The following is a 23,371-nucleotide window of genomic DNA, read 5'->3' on the forward strand; positions in this document are numbered from 1 at the left end:
AAGGTATCAGTTTTAAATGAGAGTGATAAATTGATGATTAATAGAAATATTGGGGTTTGCTGGCTGTAAAAGAAGTTTGGGTGCAAAAAAAAAAAAAAAGAAGACAAACAACATTGAATATATTTCTTCAGAAATTAAATTTTAAAGGACTAAAGAGTATCTGCGGTTAGAAAAACGCTCATCATTATATTATTTCACTATTGGACATTAAGCCACAAATCAGAGTGGCGCAGCGGAAGCGTGGTGGGCCCATAACCCACAGGTCCCAGGATCGAAACCTGGCTCTGATATGTTCAGACGCAGGCTTCCTCGTATACTCGCCTTTTTGTTTATCGTTTTTAATTTTTTCCTGATTTTTGAAAATATTGTTTCGCGTCTACATTACGCCCAAAGCCTCCTTCGGCGTCATTTGAGCATACCTCCTTCATCTCTCCGTTAATCTCCCTTTGTCTCTTCTTTTTAATCTTCTTCTCGACCAGGTATACAACTAACCTCATTGCTTCTTATTTTCCCCATTTTGCTTTGATGATTTTTTATTTTTCGCATTATCTTCATGATTACTGCTCCTTTAGTTGAAATCTTCACATTGCTTCGTGATTTTTCGTTCTATGTATTGAAATTTTCTTAATCGGTGATTGATTTTCCTTCATATTACAGCTAGGAAGGGCACCTGATTTTGTGTCTTTCCCATCAGTTTTTGGCCCTCATTCGGACTCTGATTGGCCTTTTAAGATTGTGAACTGCTACTGTAAGACCATGTTGCATTGATTCATTTGTATGTAGAACTATTAGTTATACTGCACATATAGTTTTCTGGAAAAGTGACCTGAAAGCACTCGTCAAGTTTATGGCACTCACTTTGTGAACATCTGCTGTTCTTGCCAGTTAGGGAGATTTTCCGACGACACCTGCAAAACAAAATCCAAACAAAATTTAACTAGATCAATATTCTTCTGAAATTAGCAGAATTTATGACTCAATATGAAACTGATTGTCTCAAACTCTACGAGGATGAGCATGCATATTAGTGAATTTTGATATGATTCTCTGACCATAACAGCTAGTTGGGAAATGGCGTTCTTTATCTTTAATTTTGTTAAAATGGCTGAAAGGCTACCATTCAGAGCGCCCTACTGGGTGGGTGCTCTGTCGTCATTATTTTTCCTTTTGAGTTTCCTCACAATTCTACCTTTGCTTGGGAGTCTCAATTGCTGATAGTGTAATATGTGTTTAATGAAATTAATATGTTTGTTGAATTGCTGCTAGCAGGGTAACGCATAATTACATATTGGGGAAAAGGCATTCTTGACTCTTGAGTTTGTGAGCTTCTTAAAAATGCAGCAAGATTGTGTTTCCGAGCGGCCTTTGTTTGGGGGTGCTGTCACTAGCACGTTTCCTCATAGGCTACAGGTTAGCCCCCTTTGTTTTGGGGATTTTTAACAGTTGTATTGCTAAAATTCTAATGCATTACAGTTTAATTTGAGGTAATTTGATGTTGAACATGTTCTAATTGTAGGATTTGAGCAACATTCGTCAAGTCCCTGATCACCAGGTTTGCAGTGCTCCCACCCAACCCCTCCCTCTAAAATTTAGTTTTAGTTTTTTTGAGGGTCATCAATGGAAGAATAGTGTGCGGCACTTTTGGAAGTTACTTACAAATTAACTGCTGCTTTTGTGTTGAAAAGTAGGATAATCTTTCAAAGGGTGTTCTTGTTTAACAACAGCTCTGAGAATTTCAGTTTTTCCAATAAAAAACTTATTTTTTTAATTATTATTTTAATCAATTTGAAACTTACTTTGCTTTCCATTTATTCAAGTTATGGATGGGATTGGTAGAGTTTGTTTATTCTTTTTTTTTTTTGGTTTCCTAAATAACTTTAGTTGTAAAATTCCTGTTTGTGTAACTTTGTTAAATTGTTCTCAGTTCTCAGCTCTGAAAAATTGCGTAACTTGTCTTGCATAAAGGAGGCATTTGCAGATCCTGCCCGTGATGAAAGCTTGATATTCGAGCTGCTAGATTTGAAACGAGATGTTAGTGATAATGAAAGTGCAGTCTGGTTTTTTCAAGACCTCATGACTGAACAGGATGCAGGAAATTTGGTAATTTTTATGTTAGGTTTTTTATTAAAAAATTTACACGTGTATCTCATCTCCATCCAGTGAATTCTTCTGTCTGTAGGGACCATATGGATTGGTATTGTAATGAGGTTTGGGCAAACACTCTTCACTTTCTGCTCACTGTGTGAAAGATCTGTTGTGTATTTTTATATACTTATTAGAGATGATAGCTGAATATTTTTTAAAATAAGTACGTTTATTATCTTATAACTCTTATTCATTTCCTGACAAACTCATAAACTCATGTTAGTCAGTGCTCCTAACTATATTCAAACTCCTGAAATTTAAGGTTTTGATGTTTGAATGTCTGTCTTATAATTTAATCCTCAAACAATATTTTCTAAGAGTTTGTGGTTAATTTTATCATTTCATGTAGCAACTGCTTTGTGAGTTAATTGTCTGTCTTTAACTTCTCATTATATTTTGCTTTAGGGAATGGAAGCTGTTGAGCAGCCCAGGATGGTCTATTATGGAAATATGCCGGCAGTCATGACTAAAGCTGTTGGCCAAATGGTACACTTCATATCGCTTTTGGCTAGTATCATGTGTCTTTTACTAGTTTTGAGTTTTGACTTTCTTATGGGTTGTGTTTCTTTTAAAGTATTTGTATTTCAGATTAAAAAAACGGCAGATAGTGTTGATCTGTGTGTTTATTGTGAATGTTTCTGCGTCATTTCACCTATATCAAACAATAACATAAAAGCAAACTAGAAAGCTGCCAATATAACAAAACCCCTCAATCTCTTTGTATTATTAGCCAGACTCATTTCTTTAAACACTCAGAAGGGAGAGTTGAAGAGCCTGCCCTGGTGTGAAGATCCCACTCATTAAAGATTCTAGAGTTCCATTTAAATACGTCAAACCACAGTGTGCATTATCTGCAAGAAAACATAGAGTTAATGTTAGAAAGTGAGTCCCAAATGTTATGCATCTATTGTATCATGTAATAATAAGGCTAGTGTAACAGTCCTGAACCCAGCTCTAGTGAGGTATTGTCCGCTTTGGTCCACTAGTATCACGGATTTGTCCTATAAAAGGCGTCTCTCATAGTTGGAGTCCAAGCCATCCTTATAAGTTCAAGATCTCCCTAGTACACATTCGATGTAGGACCGTGACAGGCTCTCTGTCCGATCTCCGACGCTCTCATCAGAGTGGCTTACACCTCTGTGTAGGATCCACCCACATGATAGTACCCCTAAGATAGCTCTGATACCAAATGTAATGGTCTTGAATCCAACTCCATTGAGGTATGTCCGCTTTGGCCCATTGACCTCACAGATTTGTCCTATAAAAGGGGTCTCACATAGTTGGAGTCCAAACCATCCTTATAAGTCCAAGATCTCCCTAGTATACATCCGATGTAGGACCGTCACACCTAGCTTATCTGAATCTGCAGTATATAATGATTATAAAGGTCTTGGTTCAAACCTTGCGATTGGGTGGGGAGGGGTTTGGGGAAGGCGGATGGGCTTCCACTGTCCGAGTTAAATAGGGCTCCAATGGCCTTTAAAAAACTAAAGATTAGTGGCACAAAGCAAAGAATGCATGAGCAAATTGTTGTTGTTGTTTTTATGTGAAGGTGGTGGCTAAATTGTTACGTTCTTAAGTTTTTTATAGTTGATGCTGAACAAATTTCTATACCCTCTCCCTAGGCCACCATTTTTTCACCCCTTTGTTTCTTTCCTTCTCATTTCTCTCCATTTTTTGTTTTGTTGGGAACCCCCCCCTTCCTAATTTTTTTTTTCTCTTGGGGTGGGGGAGAATGGAGGACCTTATGTGGATAATTATAGGCGATCATGTTCTCTTTAAAGATTTTAAACTTGTCATTATTTGTTCTACTTCTAATAGGTGTGCTGTTGTATTTTTGAATCAAACTTTCCTATTTTGTCCTCTTATATCTTCTCTACATTCAGCCTTCCTCTTTATCTTCTATTTCTGCTTCTCTTCTCTCCATATTCTCTCTTCCCCCACTCTCTCTCTCTCTCTCTCTCTCTCATCTCTTCCATTTCTCTATTTCTTCTTTCTCCAACCTTCAATCAGAGGGCAACAGGTGGCGCACTTATAGGAACCTCTGAGGTTGTTCACTGTCTGAAAGGTTAGACTGAATTTACAAGCCGTTGAACCTGTTATTTGAACAGTGCTGCAAAAGTTTTATGACACCACTACTACTATTGGAAATAGACATCGCCAACCAGCCTATGTCCAAAAAGTCATTAGCAATTTAGCATGTGGCTGTACGCGTGTGATCACATTCCAATGAAAGATTTCCTAGTTGCCACCCGATCAAAATCTCCACCTTCTAGGTGAATTTTCTTGTTGCCCCACCTCTACAATTGGCTTCATTGACTTTTGATTTGCTATTTCTTAGAAAACCATCACTAGAAAGTTGCTGTTGGTGACCCTCGTGCCTTGATTCATATTTCAACGTGTGACAATTTTGGACTTATCAACTTTACTTGGATGGGGAATTTTAATGAGAATTTCAATAATTGTTGATGAAATTTGCATACTAGGACCCTAAAAATGTGAATAAACTAACATAAAAGGGCTTGCAGCTCGTTTATTGACCTGAGAAGCGAAAGAAACACTATGTTCTTTCCCAACTAACAAGGCTCACAATCGAGACTAGACACAGAACTCAAACTAGGAACAAGACATTTTAACCTTTCCAATGAAGGATGACCTAGGCGGCAATGAATTTGGAAAGGTGTGGCAGCAATAGTGTAGACAGTAGAATGAGATAGTGGCTCAAAGTGATAGAGTCTACCAATCACGCCCTCCACCAGTCGTCTTCCTCGTCTTCAAATCTTGAATAACCACAGAGTCAAGGAAGGATGTCACCGAACAATTTATGGATTTAGTAATTTTGTTGGCAGGCATAAAATTCAATGGAAGGGAATATATAAAATTGAAGGAAGAGAAATAGAAGAAGTGGGATTTACAGTTCTAATTCCCTTGACTGCAGTTGTCTATCCATCAACAAGAGTAACACAAGGTAAATTGGCAGGATATTGAAGAGTGGAAAAAAAGTTAGGTATACCTGTGATATGATCAGTGGCAGTGGAGTCTATGACCCGAGGACTAGGACAGGAAGTACTAGATGACAAACACACTGTGTGTTTGGGCAAGAGATGCAATGGGAAGAGAAGCTTGTTGTGACACTTGATACTGTTGGAACTTGGAATACTCTTCCTTTGACATAGAGATAGTACGTTGCTCCCCACTCGACCCCAAAGGTGAGGAGTTGGTGGTGGCTGCATTGGTTACACCCAAAGGTGTGAAGTTAGTGGTGGCTGCATTGGCAACATGTGAAGGTTTACCGTGTAGATCCCGACACTACTCAATAGTATGATTATTCCGTCCACAATGAGTGCACTTGCGAGGAGTACCTCTGCCTCGTCCGTCTCTACCACTACAACTACTCGAACCACCATGATTGCTTTTGCGGTTGTTTGGTAGAGAACTAGAATCACTCTATGTAGAAAAGGCTGTCCTCTCAGAGCCAGATGGAAGAGCAGGAGAATGCGTGCAAAAGGAAGCAAGAAGGACACGAGAATTAACATCAGTAGATAATGACAGCTCGACACTACTGAGCATCTGGGATCAAACTGTTAGGAATATACGAACAAATTCCCGAAACCTGTGAGAAACAAATAGAGAAAGAATAACGCCAAAGAAAAATTCAATCACACGCACAAGACAATATTTACGTGGTTCGGCAATTTTGCCTACGTCCACGGAGTTGCAGGGATTTCAATATTATCAGGAAGAAAGCACAGAGAGTGTGGCGATACAATTTTCTCTCGCACTCGTTCTCTCTCGCGGATACAACCACTTGAACCCTAATCACCCGAAAGCACTCTTTTATATGTTGCGCCTAGGGTTCCATTCCGAATGGGCTCCAAAAATTTTCCCCGGGGGCGTTGCCCCCAGACCCCCACGAGTACGGCTTGTACCGCTTAGTCCATGAGCGCTGCGGCTTGGGCCTTCGCTCCATGGACTAAGCCTTAGGATAGAAATCTCTAATTAAATAGAGTTCGGGTCGTCATCCAAATCAAGACATAACTAGGCTCCACAAAAGCCCAACAAATCTCCCACTTGGAGACTAGTTCAATCACCAATATCAACTGCAATCCTCCTGAAAAACAATCCCCCATCCTTGCAACTCAAACCTCCTCTCCTTAAGTTAAAAGACCAACTGAAGCTGCACACAGCTTCAGTTTCTCAATAGTAACACCCTTAGTCAACATGTCTGCTGGGTTCTTAGATCCACATATCTTTTCAAGTATTACCAGCTTATCTTCAACAAGGTAACGGATAAAGTGGTATTTTGTTTGTATGTGTTTCGACTTTGAATGAAAAGCCGAATTTTTGGCAAGAAAGATTGCACTCTGACTGTCACTGTGTAGAATGCCCGTCTTCTGCTTCTTACCCAGTTCCTCTAAGAAACCATGTAGCCAAATCATCTCCTTTCCAGCTTCAGTTGCTGCAACATACTCAGCTTCTGTAGTAGACAAAGTAACAATCTTTTGCAAATTAGAAACCCAAGATATGGCTGTACCACCCAAAGTAAATACAAATCTAGTAGTACTCTTTCTACTATCATTATCACTAACAAAATCAGCGTCTACATAACCCTGCAGTTTCAAACTTGCACCAGTGAAGTAAAGACATGTATCTGATGAACTCCTCAAATATCTCAGAATCCACTTTACTGCCTCCCAATGCTGCTTTCCTGGCCTACTCATGAATCTGCTCACGACTCCCACTGCATGTGCAATGTCTGGCCTTGTACACACCATAGCATACATCAAGCTGCCAATAGCTGAAGCATAGGGCACCTTGCTCATATGGTCCCTTTCTTCTTCTGTCTTCGGTGACTGTTCCTTGCTTAGTTTGAAATGACTCCCCAAGGGTGTGCTCACTGGTTTAGATTCATTCATGTTGAATCTGCTGAGAATTTTCTTCACATACTCTGACTGTGAAAGCTTCAATGTACCAGTAGCCTTGTCTCTAATAATTCTCGTTCCAAGGATTTGCTTTGCAGCTCCCAAATCCTTCATTGCAAACTGTTCTGACAATTGCTTCTTCAGATTATTAATCTCCTCAATGTTAGACCCTGCAATAAGCATATCATCTACATATAGCAGTAAAATGATATAAGAATTGTCAAAGAACTTAACATAACAACAGTGATCAGTTTCACATCTCTTGAACTCAATTTTATGCATAAAGCTATCAAACTTCTTATACCACTGTCTTGGAGCTTGTTTTAGACCATACAAACTCTTTTTCAGTTTGCAGACTAAATTCTCTTGTCCCAGGACAATGAACCCTTCTGGCTGAATCATGTAGATGTCTTCCTCCAAGTCACCGTGAAGGAATGCCGTTTTCACATCTAACTGCTCAAGATGTAGATTTTCTGCAGCCACCATTCCCAGTACCAGTCTAATTATTGATATCTTCACAACTGGAGAAAATATTTCTGTAAAGTCAATGCCTTCCTTTTGCTGAAACCCTTTGACAACTAATCTGGCTTTGTAGCGCTTGCTACCATCATGTTCGTTCTTTATTCTGTATACCCACTTGTTATGTAGAGCCTTCTTCCCTACTGGCAATTCAGTTAGTTCCCATGTCTGATTCCCCAACAAGGAGTCCATCTCATCCTTCATGGCTAACTCCCACTTGCTTGAACTCTTGTCCTGCAAGACTTCATCATAACACTCTGGGTCACCACCATCAGTTAGCAGAAGATAATTTAAAGCAGGTGAATAACGCTGTGGAGGTCTAGTGGCCCTGGAAGATCTACGGACCGCAGCTACAGGTGTAATTTGAATTTCCTGCAATTCTACATTCTCCCTATTATCTTCACCCCTTTCCTGGACAGTATTTTCGGTCAACTCATCTAAGTTAATAAACTCAGAATTTTTCTGATCTATCGCTGTGACATCTGACACTACAGTTGACCTATCCTTGTACATAACCTGTTTGTTAAATATCACATTTCTACTTCTGATGATTTTCCTGTTTTGTTCATCCCAAAACCGATAGCCAAATTTCTCATCACCATAGCCAATGAAATAGCATATTTTGGACTTCGCATCAAGTTTACTACGAGCATCAGAATCAACATAAACATAAGAAACACAACCAAAAACTTTTAAGTAAGAAAAATTTACCTCTTTATCGCTCCAAACCTCTTCAGGAAGTCTAAACTCCATGGGAACTGAAGGTCCTCGGTTTATCAGATAAGCTGCAGTACTGACAGCATCAGCCCAAAAAATTTTTGGTAATCCAGCATGTAGCCTCATACTCCTGGCACGCTCGTTGAGAGTTCTGTTCATGCGCTCAGCCACACCATTCTGCTGTGGTGTCCCAGGAATGGTCTTTTCCATTTTGATTCCATGTGCAGCACAATACTCTCTGAATCCTCCATCTATGTACTCTCCTCCGTTGTCCGACCTCAAACACTTTACTTTCAAACCTGTCTCAATCTCAACCATAGCCTTCCACTTCTTAAAAGTTTCAAATACATCATATTTATTTCTCAGAAAATAAACCCATACCTTTCTGGTTGAGTCATCAATGAAAGTAACGTAGTACCTTGAACCCCCAAGGGATGCAACAGGAAAGGACCCCATAAATCTGTGTGCACTAACTCCAATTTTTCAGCCTTCGGTGTTCTGCCACTTTTCAAGAAACTCACCCTTTTCTGCTTTCCTAAGATGCAGCTTTCACACAATTCAAAATCAACAGACTTCAATTCCGGCAGTTTCCCTCTTGACAGCAGCATCTTCATCCCCTTCTCACTTATGTGACCAAGTCTGCGGTGCCATAAGCTTGTATCAGTATTTGCTTCAGCAACTGCAATTGTATCTCTTGGACTTGACGTCATGTATAAAGTACCAGATTTCTTTCCACGAGCCAATACTCTGGCTCCCTTTGTAACCTTCCAAGTGCCACCAGCAAACAACATCGCATGTCCTTCATCATCAAGCTGTCCGACAGAATTCAAATTCCTTCTCAGGTCAGGAATATGTCGTACCTTCTCTAGTAACCAAACAGACCCATTTGGCAGTGACATCCGGACGTTTCCCATACCCACAACATCCAAGGCTGTACCATCAGCCAAATATACCTTACCAAAATCTCCTGCTACATAATTCTGTATGATTTCATGGTGTGAAGTAGTATGAAATGAAGCTCCTGAGTCCAAAACCCAATCATCAAGTGGACTGTCTACTGCAAGAAGTAGTGCATCCTGTACCTCTTCTGTTACAGCATTAGCGGAATCATCCTCACTCTTCTTCTTAAGACTTTTGCATTGTCTCCTAAAGTGACCTGTTTTCCCGCAGTTCCAGCATTGTCCCTTTTGGCCAGGTCTGGACTTACTTCTGTTTCGATTATAATTTATGGATTTTGATCTACCCCGATCTGAATTTCGGTCATTACCTCTGCCTCTGGTCTCAAGATTTAGGGCAGAGCCGGATCCTGAGGTTTCGCCTGTATCTCTTCTGCGAATCTCCTCAGCCAGAATTAAATCCCGTATATCATTATACTTCAGTTTTTCCTTTCCAGTAGAATTGCTTACTGCCATCCTCATTGCCTCCCAACTGTTTGGCAACGAAGCCAAAACGATCAGTGCATGAATCTCATCATCAAAATCAATTTCTACCGACGATAATTGATTTGTGATAGTATTGAACTCATTTAGATGTTGTGCTACAGATGCGTTTTCTGTCATCTTTAAATTAAATAATTTCTTCATCAGATGTACCTTGTTATTTGCTGATGGTTTTTCATACATACCAGATAGAGCCTTCATCAAATCTGCTGTAGTTTTCTCCTTCACGATGTTGTGTGCAACAGACCTGGACAGAGTTAATCTTATAACTCCCAGTACCTGTCTGTCAAGGAGTGTCCATTCCTCGTCCTTCATAGTAGCAGGTTTTTCTCCTAGAAGCGGTAGATGTAACTTCTTCCCATAGAGAAAATCCTCGATCTGCATCCTCCAGAATCCAAAGTCTGTGCCGTCAAACTTTTCTATTCCAGACGCCCTTCCTACTTCCTCTGCCATTGCTCCCACTCGAACCTAACCCTAGGCTCTGATACCAGTTGTTAGGAATATACGAACAAATTCCCGAAACCTGTGAGAAACAAATAGAGAAGAATAACGCCAAAGAAAAATTCAATCACACGCACAAGACAATATTTACGTGGTTCGGCAATTTTGCCTACGTCCACGGAGTTGTAGGGATTTCAATATTATCAGGAAGAAAGCACAGAGAGTGTGGCGATACAATTTTCTCTCGCACTCGTTCTCTCTCGCGGATACAACCACTTGAACCCTAATCACCCGAAAGCACCCTTTTATATGTTGCGCCTAGGGTTCCGTTCCGAATGGGCTCCAAAAATTTTCCTCGGGGGCGTTGCCCCCAGACCCCCACGAGTACGGCTTGTACCGCTTAGTCCATGAGCGCTGCGGCTTGGGCCTTCGCTTCATGGACTAAGCCTTAGGATAGAAATCTCTAATTAAATAGAGTTCGGGTCGTCATCCAAATCAAGACATAACTAGGCTCCACAAAAGCCCAACACAAACTGCCTCAAACTCAAGTTTGAAGCTTGCTAGAACACGAAGAACTGTTATCTGCTCCCTTTGCTTCTACATCTCACGAACGTCAACAGTTATAGGTTGCACAACGTTAAGCTCCTCATGAATATGCTTCATCTCTTCAAAATAATCTACATTGCTCCTATCTTCTTGTTGTAACTAAAAGTACTCCTAGGATAATCATACACATATGTAATGTTAGTGGAGCATAGAAGTTTGACATAATCCCAAATCTCCTTGCACGTATCTAGATGCATACACGTCCGTGCAATCTGTAGCTCCATTGATTTTGATAAAAGGGAAACAATCAAGGCATCTTACGGAATCCACATGTATTTTCTCTTTTCATTAGAAGAATCAGATTGGAGCAAGTGGTCAGATTTTACTAATCCTACTAAATAAATCTGAACAACTTTAGACCATTGATTATAGTTCTTTCCATCCAACTTTTGAGTCGTTATTTGTGGAAGCGATGTAGGAAACAAATTTTGGGATCCATAGATTCCATCCCAACACTCACAAATCAGCAATCACACAAAAAACAAGAAGAACAATCAAAACTAATCGGGACAATCACAAACTATGTGAAGCACCGGCACAACAAATGGATGAGGTGAACAACTCATTGACGGATATAGCGCTGCCACAGCACTCACAGATCAGAAACCACTCCAAAAATAAAAAGAACAATCAATAAATTGAGACAATTACAAACCATGTGAAGCACCGACGCAACCATGGATGAGGTGAACAACTCACCATCGGATATAGTAGTGCCACAACCTCACAACTGAACATATAAACGCTACCATGACTCCAAAAAAACTCACAAGGAAGCCTTCACAAACCCTGAATAGAAATTAACGGAATATTGCAAGTGCATGGCCGAAAAAGGTTGAATTTTTGAGCAAAATAGTGGCCTTACAGCTTGATAATATACTCTAAAGAAGGAATTAGAGCATGGTAGAAGAAAAAAAAAAAGAAAAAAAGTTGTTGGAACTTCACTCAGGCTTTGGCGCATGGGGTTGGCCCTGTCGGCATTTGGTTGGCGCGTGGGGGCACGTGGAGTGCCCTTTGGCGATGGGGTTTTGTAGAGTGGGTTGTGGGGGGGGGGGGGGGTTTCTGATTATGGGTGTATGGTTGGTTTTGTGATTTAGGTATGAGATGGAGGTGGATCTGGGAAGAACAATCGTGGGAATGGTGTTTCTCGGCAACGGTTGAGAGAAATAGGGTTTACATAGGATCATGCTTTGATACCATGTTAAGATTTGATTAAAATGAATGACCTAACTTGAAGATAGGTCTACAAATTAAATACATTCTAATGACATTAATACCCTTACTAACTCTCACTAATTAACATACTTACACACCCAATAATAATAATACTAAAAGACATATATAACCTCTATCATACACAAACAAGTCTTCAAATACACATAATACTCTACGAATTAACTATACACATAATAAACTACTAACTTAACCCAGTTTTTCTTGATTATTCTCCAACATGGCTCTTCCTAAGGTCTTGCCTCTTGTCCTACATTAGGTCGGCTACATGAATCCTTTTCCGCCAATTTACATGATCATGGGCAATTTCCTCTAACAAATTTAGGGCTATTAAATCCTTATTATGTCATTCTAAGTTATTTTAGGTCTATCTCTACTCCTTTTACTGCCCCTTAATAGTAACTAGCTCATTTCTTCTCGTTGGCGCACTTACAACGAATATGTTCATTCCTTCATTTTTCTTTTTAACATTATATTGCTCATCCACCTTAGCATTCTCATCTTGGCAACTTTTACTTCTTGGATTTATTGTTTCTTAGTTGCCTAACATTTTGATTTCTATGATGTAAGTCCTTACTGATTATGACCCTAATAAAATCACCCTAAAGTAAAGAAAAAGAACGAAAATACAATAAAACTTAGGAAATTAAATAGATCTAGTTTGCACAATTTAGGTTTGAATTTTAAAATCCAAAGGATGAAGAATCCAGATCATGACCATGCTTCAGGGAGGCCAATGAATGTGCTTGCTTCAAAATGAAGTAAGGTTGTTTTGAGTGAACAACCTGTGGAGGTAGAACTAATAAATTTATATGAGATAATGAAATCGACTTGGTTGGGAATTGGGCTCCAATTTTGAGGCGTGCACTATTACTTGCAGCTGTTCTTCAATCTCAATAAGAGCATCCTCAACAGCTTATTCCTTTTGGACTTTTTCTAAATAGGTTGATAGGAAGTCGTCTCTTCTAATTTGCAATGATTAGGATCAAAAAGTGGGGTAAGGGTGCAATAGTTGAATCAATCTTAGAAAGTGGGTCTTTCTCTCTGGATGTTTCTCTCTTTCTCTCTCTCATACGAATTGTTCCTTTCCCACTATTTTGTGTTTGATTCCTTCTTGCCAAAGGCGATGCTGAAATGATCTCTTCAGACTGAAGTTAAATCCTTCGATTTGCGATTAGATAAGGTCGGTGAGATTGTGTCTTTGCTAGTGGTTGAGAATAATGTTTCTCGTAACAAATGGGTTAGGCTATCCTGAGAGGCCGTGTCTTGGTTTGCTGATGGTACTCCTATGTTTAGTCAATTGCAAAGGGGGTTTCGTTCTATTTGATTGGGTATTACGAAGATTTGGATGTCGATTAAATGGACGAAGGTAGGAAAGGGATGGGATGGAAAGGTAAGAGGTTTTTAATCTTTATCCCTTAGGGTGAAAAAGGCAATGGCTGGTGAAATTTCACGTGTCTTCTGTGAATTACCAAAGTATTTTCGTGAGGAATCTTGGAGTTTACGTGCCGAGAACTCTTCACGACATAGATCATGGAGTCACGTGATCTTAGAAGGCAAAATTGTGTAGATGAGGGTTGCGGCAGCCATGTCCATTCCGTGAAGCAGGATCTGAAGGTTGGTAAGCAAGAGCTGTGTCATCGATGTGGAGATGAGTTGCATCTGAATGAATCTAGGGCCATTGTAGATCAGCCGGTTTTGATCTACTGGTGCAAGAAGGAAGTTAGGGTTTTCAATGGAGTAGAGATGATCAAACAGGTGGTTAGGGTTTCTGATGGAGTTGAGATGATCAAAGAGGCAGCTAGGGTTATGTTTGGGGAGGAGGCAATGAAGAGAGACCTGACCTAGGTAATTGAAAAAGGTGGTATTTCATTTTTAACTAAACTGGGCCAATTATTTGAAAAGGCCCATTGTTCAGGAAAGGATGATATGGGCTGCAGCGTGGATCCTAAGGAAGGCTCTCCTATTATGGCTTCCCACAAAAGGGTCTCGGTAATAAACAGATCCATAATTCAGAAATTAAGGCCCAAGTTCTGTATTGATGGGCCCAGATAATGGAAAGGCTCAAATGAGTGTTCCAACTTCTCAGAAGACAAGTACAGGGGAGGAGAATGATTTATCTTTTGGTAATGGTAATGTATTTCAGCCTCTTATTAATAAAAATATTATTCAGCCTTCCGTAATTAAGGATGTGAACCAAAGTGTCCAAGAGTCGAAAGATGTTCAGGATGTTAGAAGACCAGATTTGTTTCAAGAAGGCGGTGATCAAACTGCATTTAGGCCTGTAGATGTATTAGAAGGTGATACTGAAAAGAGTATAAAAGGTAAGGAGATACTCTAGGGGTGAGTTCAGTATTCTGGAAGTTCCTCAAATAAGAAGAATGTTGGAGGTTCTAATGAGATTAGAAAAAGGTAAGGAGATGAAGAATTGGGGGGATTTTTCAGATTCAGAAAGTGATGATAATAACGATCATGACTCTGCTGGGGGGTTGTTGTTGGATGAAATTCAGGAACAATATGGGTATGTTTTTGACTCCTGTGATGAGTTAGGGGATTTATCTTATGTTCATCCATCCCTGTTGGAAGCTTTGGAGGGTGTTTCTATTTTTGATAACTGTTAGATTACCACTTTACCTAAAAGCATAAGCTGTTAGGTTGTGGGCCAACAATGGATATCAAGCTTTAACACTCCCCCGCATGTGCAGCCCGAAGCACATGTAGAGATAAAGACACGATAATATCACCCACTATAGGGAATACAATAATTTTTTAAATACCACACAATAAACATAGGCAACAAGACTAGAACCCAGGACCTCCTAGTAACCAACTTTGATACCATGTTAGATTACCACTTTACCTAAAAGCTTAAGCTGTTAGGTTGTGGGCCAACAATGTATATCAAGCTTTAACAATAGCGATGGGTTGGCAAATCAGTTTCAGCGTAGGGATGGAATTTTGCCCACACTAGTGGAGGAGAGTTCATAGGAGGTGATAGAAGCTCAACTTCTTATGGATAAAATGGATTTAAAGCTGAGCGATTTGGAGGAAATGTAGTGCATTTGGATGGTGGCAAAAGTTGAAAGGTGAACGGTAAAAGGGAATTTTCGAATTTGAAAAGTTTAGTAAATTAAGATAAAAGGGTTTGAAAAGGGGGTTTCTTGGTTAATTTTGTTTAGTTTTTTGGGATATAGCATTTTTTGTTTTATTTTTTATTTTCTTCTTCTTTGGTTGGTGGACTTCTTGTCCCTGCATGTTGTACCTTCTATTCTTTCTATTTATATACTTTTTTCGGTTATCAAAAAAAAAAAAAAAAAAAAAAAAGACAAAGAAAAAAAGGAAAAGAACTGAACCAATCTTAGCATCAATCTTGTCCAATGCAGAGGTCAAAGTAGCCTCCCTTTGTTATTATTATAATTGGCTTGAACCACTCTGGATGAACCGGTTGGACTGGCCTGGTCCATTCTGGCTGAACTGGTTTCGTTGTCTTGTTGGACTGGTTCTGGCTGGCTTGAGTGAATTGGAAGGTCTGGATCTTAGTGAACTTCTTCGTTGAAGAGCAGCTCCTTCAGTTGCCCCAAGATGATGGCATGGGAAGCTCTCACCTCTACAGATCTGGTCACTGGTGGCGAGAGGGCTTCTGGCGAACAATAAGTGTGTGAGTGGTGGTGGCGAGGGTGCAAAAACAGGGAGGTTATGGAAAGAATCCTACTTCATAGGTCACAAAGAACCTCCATCCAGTGATGTTTCTGTAAGCTTCCATGAAAGGCAGATTCCAGCGTAAAATCATCAATTAGCAATAGGAAGATTTTGATGCTGATGCTGACTCTGATCATGGATTAGCTCTGGTGTAGGTGGTTGGGTCTTTGACCAGTGCTGGGGTCCAAGGGACTCAGAAGACTACACCATTGCTTTATGGCTAATTGGAGGCAACAATGAGTGTTGTTGTAGTATGGCTGTTTTTTTTTTTAATAACAAAAGATGAGATTTCATTAATAAGAGAAGAATTTACAAAGAGGAGAATATGACATCTCCCATCAAAATTCTGGAAAAATCCAGAAAAAAGGAACTAAAAAAAGACAAATAAATACTATGCAATATCAAAGCAAAAATTCCTCCATTCTCGCTGAATGTCCGAAAAGTTAGCTCCTTTAAAGCATCCAAAGTCAACACACCATACAAAGGCCAAGTATTGAATCCTCTCCCAAACCAGTTGCCAATTCAATTTTTTCCCTGAAAGGCCTGTGCATTACACAGTTTACACTCCAGCCATAATCCCCACAGCACTGCACATATACTGCATTTCCGAAGAGCAGCCCTATCCTTCTTCCAAAACCCTCAAAAGAAATAGCCAACATCCCTTCCACCGATGCTGGACAAACCCAAGCTTCTCCCAACATGCCAAATAATTTATTCCAGATGCTCCAAGCAAAATCTGTGTAAGGGACTATGTCTAATCAAAGGCAACAAAAATGCTGATTGCTTCAAGGGTCTGATAAATCTGCAACTAGGGATTTAGACTATTGTGGGTTGGTTTTGGCTCAAGCAGTCATGCTGGAAGAGATCTGATGTGGTACAATTTTTTGTTTTTCAAACAGATGCAAATGAAAAGGGTGGAAGGGGAGATTTGGAGAGGGGCAGGTGTAATTAGTGATGATGAGAATGGGGGTGGAGGTGGGGCTAGACAACCCTGTCAAGCAATGACAACTGTTGCGATTTGAGATAAAATTGCAATCCCCGTCAAAAGCACTGAGTGGTTGGATTGGAGTCTACTTTGATACCACTTGATGCAGGACCAATGTCCAAGAATGTTAATTATCAATTCCCTTCTCCCACACCCATTGCATAATGATGTAGGTCAAGAAGCAAGACCTTGGGGAGAGCCATGTTGGAGAATAATTAAGAAGAATTGGGTTATGGGATTGTTGGGTTTAATTAGTAGTTTATTATGTATTTAGTTTAATTAGCATAGTATTATGTGTATTCTGGGGGCTTGTTTATAATATTTGTGTAAAGTAGGGATTTGTCTGTAACTCATGTAGTTTTAGGGGTATGTGTGTAATTTTATGTGTTTAGGCTTTCTTATAAATAGTGTATGAAAGACATGTTGCGAGCAGTTATTGATGAATTTTAATTGGAATTGAACGTGATTTTCCCCTTGGTATCTTCTCTCTCCTCCCTTCCCTTTCCTTCCTCTATTTTATTTCTTCTAAATTCTCCCATGGCTGCAGAACCTTGATGCTGTCCCTGCATCACATAAAGCCCCATTTTATAGGCTTGTAAGGCTTGGAAGATAAGCAAACTAATTTAAGAAACTTGAATAAGCTAAAATACTAGTTTCCTAAATAGTAATACCCTATAAACTTGAAGATATGACCCTAATAAGATTACCCTAAATAAAAGAAACGAAAATACAATAAAATTTAGGATATTAAAATAGTTCTTGTTTGCGGGTTGCATCTTTCTCCTTCAATTAGAAAAAAATTGCCCTTGAATTTTAAAATGCAAAGAATGAAGAATCCTGACCTTGACAATGCTAGAGGGAAGCCAATGTAATATGCTGAAATCAATCGAAATGAGATTCTTTGAGCGAACACAGCCCATGTAGGCACAACAAACAAATTCATGTCAGATGATGAAATCAAAGGGTTGGGCATTGGGTTGCAATTTTGAGGTGTCCACTATTTCCTGCAGTGATTCTTCAATCTAAATAGGAGCATCCTCATCTACCTCTTGTTTTTGAATTACCTCTTTCTAAATGGGCTGAAAGGAAGTTGTCTCTTTTAATTTGCAATTATTAATATTAAAGAATGAGATGAGAGTTTGAATTATTGAATCAGTCCTAGCATCAATCTTTTCCATTGCCAAGGCAAAGATGGCCTCCATTTATTATTATTATTATTTTGTGGTTCGAAACTTGCCTGGATGAACCAGTTTGGTTTGGGTACTGGTTCTGGGCTTCTGGCTAAGTTGAGTGAACTGGATGGGCTGGATTTTTTTTGAATTTCTTCATTGAAGAGCAGCTCCTTGAGTTGCCCTAAGTTGACAGCTTGGAAGGTTCTCACCTTTACAGATTTGGTTGCTGGTGGCAAGAGGGCTTCCATTGGCTGTGTTTTGGATGATGTGATGCTGAAACAATGACAAAGTTATGGAAATAACTCAATGTTGCAGATGACAAAGAACCTCTGTGTGATGGTTTTGTAGGCTCCTGCTAAAAGGGAGGTTCCAGCAAAGAGCAGTCCGTGGTGAAAATTTGATGCTGATGCTGACTCTGCTCGTGGATTATTTCTTGTCTAGGTGGTTGGCTCTATGACCAGCGCTAGGGGTCCAAGGGACTCCGAAGACAGTGTTGTTGCACTTTGGCTAATTGAAGGTGTTAAAGCTTGATATATATTGTTGGCCCACAACCTAACAACTTAAACTTTTAGGTGAAGCGGTAATCTAACTTGGTACCAGAGCAGCTGGTTACTAGGAGGTCCTAGGTTCTAGTCTCATTGCCTGTATTTATTGTCTGTAATGTTTAAAAAATTATTGTATTCCCTATGATATTTGTTATTTATCGTGTGTTTATCTCTCCACATGCTATCAAGCCGCATGTGCAGGGGAATGTTAAAGCTTAATATACATTGTTGGCCGATAACTTAACAGCTTAAGCTTAGATATAGTGGTAATCTTATAGAAGATAAATGAAGAATGCCGATTGCTTCAAGGCTTCTTTGATCAATTCAAAGTCAATGATTTGTAAAATTGAATTTTTGTCCATTGATTTACTATATGTTTTATTTTCTTTCTTACTTTTCTTGATAACCAAAGTGAGAACAATTAGACCAAGGAAAGAGTGTTCGGGGATTAAATACGTTCATTTGTTGAGATGATCTATTGATTAGACTTACAGGCTTTGAATTGAAATTTTCACTAAGACCATCTGCTTAGGGGTGAGCATAATTTGGTTTTAACTGAATTAACTGACCAAATTTTGTTGGCCTGGTTCAGTTTTATAATTTGGTAAATTCGGTTATTCGGTTTTCGGTTCGTTTATGGAAAAAGTGAATTTTAGTTAACCAATTTAATCGAATTATGTAATTAAGAAATAATTAAATATAAATTTTATAATTTAGGGTTCCCACAGTTCCCTAAATCCATAAAATTCTCGAATTATGTAATTAATTAATAATTAAATATAAATTATTAAGTTGAATTTTGAAAGCATACAAATTATACAACAAAACAACAATAAAACCAAATCTTAGTCCCACTAAGTGGGGTCGGATATATGAATCCTTTTTCGCCAATTTGTGCGATCATAGACCATTTCTTTTGATAGATTCAAGGATATTAAAACCTTACTCACTATCTCCTCCCAAGTTATTTTAGGTCTACTCCTACCCCTTCTACTGCCCTCCATAGTAATTAAGTCACTTTTCCTCACAGGTGCACTATATGACCTACCGTTGCAAGTGTCCATACTATCTGAGTCGTCCCTCTCTTATCTTATCTTCTATAAGAGTTACACCTAACTTAGTACAAATATGGTCATTCCTTAATTTATCTTTCAATGTTATACCACTCATCCATCTAAAACATTCTCATCTCGGCAACTTTTATTTTTTGGATATGAAAGCATGCAAATTAAACAATCATATATTTTTTTTCCATAATTAATTATAATTTGATTCGGTTAAATTTGGTTAACCGAATTAGCCAAAAATTTGGTTTGGTTCAGGAGTGTAATTCGGTCGGTTCGGTTACAATGGAGAGTTAACCGAAAAAATTTGGCTAATTCTGAACCGACTGATTGCACACCCCTAGATTTGCTAAAGAGGACATGTGTTTCGGGGCACTAGGGAGGACTACAGTTTTGAGAAGAATTGTGGGTGCACTCCTTCTTTGGGAATATTTTTTTTCTATAATTAAGGAATTTGGAGGTCAAAAAGGAAGAGAAAAATGCTTTGGAGTGTTACTCTTGCTGTATATGGTGTATTTGGTTGGAACGTAATTCTAAAATCTCCAAGGGCCTGTATTGGCTCCATATTAGGTGTAAAGTAGGATTCTTTTTTTCAATTTGTTTATGGGGCTCAGCTCTTGGTTTGTTTTTAGGTGCAAGGTTCGTGCCCAGGTAGATTTTAGTTTTGTTGTATTTATTGTAGTTTATTTATTGAATTATTCATTTATATTTTTTTTCCTGTTTTTAGGAGGGTGGCTAGTCCAATGATTTTTGTGATTGCTCCTTTCTTCTGATAATTTTTCTTATTTTTTTCTAAACTAAGAGGCTAAAGCTTTAATGAGTCAAATGCACATGCCTATTCATATTATTAGTTCTCCATTACAAAATGGCTGCCTTCTCACCCTTTCTCTTGGACCATGATTTTAAATTCTGTTTTCTACTAAAATTTTGAGGCCTACATAAAAATATAAAATTCAATGGAAATTTTGATTTTCAATTTTTTAAAAAAGGACAGAAATTAGTTGTAGAACATGATTTTTTTTTTTCTATAAATAAAACTTTTAAAATTGCTACTAGACAGAATAACGCAAGATTATCTGTAATAAAATAACAATATTAAACATATTCAGTTAACATAAATGAAATTCATATGTAAGTTAACTATTAGTCGTGCAAATACAACTAAAGCATAAAATGTTGAATGAAATGTAATTTATAGCTAATATCATAGTTCAATTTTGCATAGGATAGAATTTTGAGAAGTTTGAAATTCATATCTTTCTTGTAGTCATATTTATTTCAATGAAAAAAGAATTTTAAAGAAAAATTTCGATGTGTTTTGAATCTCAAATTTTAATTTCAAGGAAAATTTGTTCTATTGTCAAATGTTTAAAACTTAGTTGAAATTATTTGATTTCGATGAATTTCAATGATTTGTGAATTTCAATTTGAAGGGTGGTAGAAAGTAGAAATTTGAACAATTTCATGAAAATTTGAGTCCATGATTTGACCATGCCATCTGAAACTCAGCTTAAGAAAAGGATGTGTGTTCGCTTAATCTTGTTTTAGTTTTTTTGGAATGGGGTGTGAATACATCTAGAACGTTAGTTGTGAGTTTTGTTACTGTATACATATAGGACATCTCTAAAGGACGACAAGGAAGGGAAGCACAAAATAAAGTCAAGGTATGTTTCATTTTACTCTACTGCGAGTAAATTATTTTGAAGTACTAGTGGAATTTATTGGTTGGTTCTTTCAGGTATTTTTAGCAAATCTACGTCTTAAAGGAGCTGGAACGGATGTGCTAATCACTGCTTACGAGCCCATTTTGATAAAGTAAGCATGAAGAACAAATCAGTTGGCCCTAAACCAGAACCATTTTTAGTTGTTGATAGTTCATTACCAGTTGATAAAATAGAGGAATTCTATTTTTAGCAATATGTATTTTGTGGCTTCATATCTTGCAATAATGGGGGTCTGCAGTCTCCTCTCTCTCTCATACACACACCCACACCCACACACTGACACCTCCCGACACATACCTGCAAAAATGTGCATGTGCATGTGGGTGGACAAGCACATTTTTTGTTGAAATGATAAAGCTTCCAACACAGCAAGTGGCAACTTTGAGATTTGTTACCATTACTTCAGAAGTAAAAGATCTACAGGATAGGATACGACTGTCCAGTGAGTTAATGTTATGATTCCACCTGGGTTGATCTCTTAAGTATCAAGAGGTTCTGAGGATGAATGACTGTTCCTAAGGTTTATGCATGATATTTTTCTGTTTGGCAAACTTAATTTGCTCATGGGCTGGGAAATTTGGCTGGTTAGCAAAGCCTTAGGAGGTTTGGTCCGACTCTAGTAAGATCTGTTTCAAAAGCCTTCAGGAAGATTATTGGGCTTTAGTAAAGAAAGCAGAGCCTTCTTCTTCATCTTCTTGGGCAGTTGTTGAGTTGGTGCCCCTAAAGAAGGGACTTAGTAGGGACTCGGTTTCTTTCTTCTTAGCAGATAAAGCAAGGAATCTATACCCACTTTGTGTAGACACCCTGCTTCGTACATTTGTCATCAAAGTTCTCTGCCAAAAAAAGGAGGCTATGATAATGTGGATGATAGAACTTGAAGGATCGAGGCTTGAATTCCTAAGCTAGGGTGAATGGGTGTTTCCTTGACATTCGTTTTTCACGGTTTTGTGGTTTTTTTGGATGCAGCCCTTTGAGCGAGAGCGCAAGCACAGTGGGCGCTGGTTTTGCGGTTCCTGCCGCGCAGTGTGGATGTATGCCAATGGCTGAAATTTTTGAACTTGCTGTCTCTACTTTCAAAGTCCATGACTGGAGCCTTTTCGGAACTGGTTCTTCTTGAGAAGTGTCACAGGGAGTTTATGAACAGGTAAAAAAAGCTCCTGGGCTTCTTGAAGAAAATGCTCGGGCGCAGGTCCACGGCTGTCTTGAAAATTAATCTTCTCCTTCTGTTGTTCCTCACATAAACATTTATTCCGATTATGTTGTTGTTGCTTGCTTTTATCAGTTGTGGTATAGGATTACTCCCACACCCATGTGGGAATTTCGAGAAATATCATCTTCTACCGTGGGTTTAGGAGTTGTACAGATGTTTCTCATGGAGCCATCTTTGGGAAGCCTACTTGCATTCTTGTCATGTTTTCCGAAGAGAACAAATAGGTTAGGTCAAGAAAAAGAAAAACGATTTTGTGGTTCTTATTATTTTAATGCACAAATTTTTGCTGTTACTGAGGGAACAGGATGAGATAAGTTATTTATTTTGAAAAAAAGGTAGTGTCCCCTGACCCTGCCTCATGGACAGGTCTAGGCCAAAGCATTATAAAAAAAAGGGTTAAGACAGTTTTTGGTATTGTATTGACTTTTGAGGCGCCTAGTTTGCTCGTTTTGTGGGGTTGAATGGTTGATTCCCTTCCCGCGCTTTTGTTTATCCGTAAATTTAGGAAATTAGCGATGATCTAGCTCATTGCTGCAGTATACCAATTATTAATAATCATAATATCAAATTTGAGATGTGCATAAACGGACTTAATGACGCTAGATCTTAATGGTATTAATATTAGTAATAATAATATTATTATGGTGGGCTTATGAGTAAGCGAAAGGAGCTTATTGGCACTCACTTTTAATTTAAAAATTGATTTCAAATGATTAATTTCAATTCAATCAACAACGATACGTAATGTATAAATGATGTTAGACAATGAAAGATTAACGGTGAGAGATGAATCATTTATAGTGGCTCAGTGTAAACTTGGTGTTTAAATAAGGATGGGAAAATGCACTTGATGAGAATGAGTCAACAAACAAAATCAAGAGTATTTTCTTGAAGATATGGTGAGAATTGATTAGTGGGGGAGAAGGGTGACATCTCATGAGTGAAAAAAA

The 23,371-nt window shown here is 38.6% G+C and overlaps 1 protein-coding gene and 1 non-coding gene across 3 annotated transcripts; both read left to right on the plus strand.

The window, feature by feature from the left end:
- The first annotated feature begins 218 nt into the window (after positions 1–218).
- On the plus strand, positions 219–290 carry TRNAM-CAU (transfer RNA methionine (anticodon CAU)). The gene has a single exon. It is a non-coding gene; the product is annotated as a tRNA-Met (tRNA).
- On the plus strand, positions 290–22,713 carry LOC131145111 (uncharacterized). Of its 2 annotated transcripts, XM_058094195.1 has the most exons (9): positions 320–479; positions 658–748; positions 1,270–1,410; positions 1,517–1,552; positions 1,966–2,100; positions 2,551–2,631; positions 21,104–21,151; positions 21,226–21,302; positions 22,178–22,713. In XM_058094195.1, the coding sequence occupies exons 3-9, from the start codon at positions 1,336–1,338 to the stop codon at positions 22,326–22,328; spliced, it is 603 nt and encodes a 200-aa protein (XP_057950178.1). In that variant the 5' UTR covers positions 320–479; positions 658–748; positions 1,270–1,335; the 3' UTR covers positions 22,329–22,713. The 2 variants fall into 2 exon arrangements, with proteins under 2 accessions (XP_057950179.1, XP_057950178.1); XM_058094196.1 differs by lacking the exon at positions 658–748 and having other exon boundaries at positions 290–479.
- The last annotated feature ends 658 nt before the right edge of the window (positions 22,714–23,371 follow it).

Source organism: Malania oleifera, chromosome 12 (assembly GCF_029873635.1).
Source record: "Malania oleifera isolate guangnan ecotype guangnan chromosome 12, ASM2987363v1, whole genome shotgun sequence".
NCBI classification, from domain to species: Eukaryota; Viridiplantae; Streptophyta; class Magnoliopsida; order Santalales; family Ximeniaceae; genus Malania; species Malania oleifera.